Source organism: Plasmopara halstedii, assembly GCF_900000015.1.
Source record: "Plasmopara halstedii genome assembly, contig: Scaffold_3120, whole genome shotgun sequence".
NCBI lineage: Eukaryota > Oomycota > Peronosporomycetes > Peronosporales > Peronosporaceae > Plasmopara > Plasmopara halstedii.
The window spans coordinates 854332-856915 of record NW_020190023.1 but is presented as its reverse complement, the minus strand read 5'-3'; the positions used below and the strand labels follow the sequence as shown (position 1 = coordinate 856915).

At 41.2% G+C, this 2584-nt stretch overlaps 2 protein-coding genes across 2 annotated transcripts in view; both read right to left on the bottom strand.

Moving 5' to 3' along the window:
* Positions 1–232, bottom strand: part of PHALS_07705 (hypothetical protein L917_08446) — a gene marked incomplete at both ends in the record, with an annotated part of 522 nt that extends 290 nt beyond the window's left edge. The window contains one exon of the mRNA XM_024721219.1: positions 1–232. This exon is cut by the window's left edge and continues 290 nt beyond it. Within this exon, the coding sequence (XP_024586341.1) occupies positions 1–232 (232 nt within the window).
* Positions 233–1127: 895 nt separating this feature from the next.
* Positions 1128–2475, bottom strand: PHALS_07704 (gtp-binding protein; the record flags this gene model as incomplete). Its single annotated transcript, XM_024721218.1, has 4 exons — positions 1128–1773; positions 1836–2040; positions 2105–2162; positions 2218–2475. The coding sequence occupies 4 exons, from the start codon at positions 2473–2475 to the stop codon at positions 1128–1130; spliced, it is 1167 nt and encodes a 388-aa protein (XP_024586340.1).
* Between the last annotated feature and the right edge of the window lie 109 nt (positions 2476–2584).

The window sequence follows — 2584 nt, the reverse complement described above, 5'->3', positions numbered from 1 at the left end:
CTAAAGCTTCACGAAGCTTCTTCTCAGCCTCTTTCCCTCGCTCTTCACTACGACAGGCGAGAACTACATTCGCTCCCTTGCGCGCAAGCTCGAGAGCAGTCTCATACCCTATGCCAGAGTTTGCTCCTGTTATAATAACAGTTTTACCCTTCTGAGATGTGATCTGCGAAGCATTCCAGTTATCGGGGACTTGAGGGCGACTATCATTCTTAGCGCAGGAAGTGTTGACCATTTTGATTGTTTTAAAGGGGAAAGATTTGGAAATGAAGTCCATCTGAGTCAAGGTACTATATTCAATGATTCGTCATCTGGTTATGGTACGTATGCCACCCATATCCATTGATTTACTTGACAAAAGTAGAATTAAGAATCAACAAATCAATTGAATTAGTTTCTTGGCTGATTACGAATGTTATTCTATTCTTCTACGAAAATGATGACATTGTTTAGTCCCACCAATCAGATCATATTGATTGAAGAACAGAAAGATTTAGACATAGATAAGACAGATAATGGATTGTGACCTCCTGTTATGTACTAGAGTCATGAAACTTACGGAGATCACGTGACTATAAATATAGAATATATAGTGATTACGAAAACTAATGTGAATAACTTAATATTAACATTATATACACTCAACTTTGGTGTGGGAGATTTGCCTGTGTACATCACCAAGAAACCCTATTACCGTTTATCACATATTAAGTACGTTTATTCGGAACCTTCTTATCTTACTATTTCTCGATTACTACTTTACAGTAGCAGTCAGCAGTATATTAGTACTTTGTCAGAATTATCTTGATATATCATCCTGAACATTCCAAGCAGTCTGACTCCCCGAATCCTCCGCGCAGTAAGGCAACAGGTGCAAGGCCACTTCGGAAAAAAGTTTTCGCAAATGCAAACAACAAAGACTGTTTTTCACTAGAAGTGCATATTCATCTAATTGCAAAATATTGTCAAAATGGTAGTACTCAGTTGATATCCAGCTTGTATATTTGGTGCCATACTATTTCATAGAATTGAAGTAGTCATACTTGAAGAAGTTCCAAAAAGGACCATAAAATGTTCTTAACAAGGGTTTCTCTATGTATGTCTATGATCACTGCACGTTACGGTAGCGTCTATTTCCCAACAAGAAAATTAAAAATGTCACCATCGCGGCAGATATAATCTTTGCCTTCAGAGCGCAAAAGCCCCTTTTCCTTGGCTGCACGCATACTACCAGCAGATACAAAGTCCTGGTAGCCAACAGTTTCCGCACGAATCAATAATTTTTCAAAGTCGGAGTGAATGGTACCAGCAGCCACAGCAGCAGTCGACCCGGCTAATATATTCCAAGCTCGTGCCTCCTTTTCGCCGACTGTGTAGAAGGTCTGCAATTGTAAAAGCTCCTGACTGGCACGAATGACCCTCGTCAATCCAGTTTCACTCAATCCGCTTTCATTTAAATACTCAAGCTGACTCTCGTTATCCTCGAACGATGCAGCAGCTTCTTCCAAGGAGCCAGATACTGTCAAACACACACTTCCTTCCGCTTCGACACGCTCACGCACCGCTTTTGCCATCTCGTTGCCCGTAGCTGCATCTTGTTCCGACACATTGCAAAGGTATAATGCTTTTTTGGCCGTCAACAGCTGCAAATTCTTCAATTGCATTTGCTCATCAAGCGTCTTGAACATCATTTTGTCTGCCAAATTGCCATCTTCCAAATGTGACTGCAAACGACTCAAGACATCAAACAGCGTCGAGATTGTTGGGTCTGTTGATCTAGCACAAAACACTCAAGCCAATAAAGAACAAAATTCCGTATCCTGTTTTAAAATGCAGACCCCACCGACTTTTTCTTCTTTGACAAACTAGCCAAACGTTTTTCCACTGTCTGCAAATCGGCTAGTATCAACTCGGTACGAATCGTTTCCAAGTCACGTATGGGGTCCACAGATTCATCAACATGAATGATATTTGTGTCCTCGAAGCATCTTATGACATGAGCGATGACAGCGACCTGTCGAATATTCTCCAGAAACTTGTTACCTGTTATTTAGTCAATTAATGAGTAAAGCTATCGCAAAGTGCCATATTTTAATTTGCAACGCACCTAGACCTTCACCACGCGAGGCACCACGCACCAGTCCAGCAATATCGACAAATTCGAGCTGCCAATGACAAAGTCAAAACAAATTTTGGGTAAAACTATGTGTCTATTCTAACCTGAGTTTCAATCACACGTTTGGAAGCTTCCACATCCGCTAGATGTCGCACACGCTTGTCTGGCACTGCTACTCGCGCAACATTTGGATCGATGGTACAGAATGGATAGTTGGCCGCCTGGGCTACTTCAGTCTTTGTCAAGGCATTAAACAATGTTGACTTGCCCACATTGGGCATGCCTACAATGCCTACAGACCGTTGAAATCCACGAGAGCCAAGAGGCGTTCGCGCCACCACAACACGACAAGTGAGTAACATGAATGATGGAGATTACTCGGCTATGTGGTTGTAGTAATTTTTATATTAAATTCAGAACTCATATTTGGGAAAAATACAAAGATTTTTATTAAGTGACAAAAGCATTAAA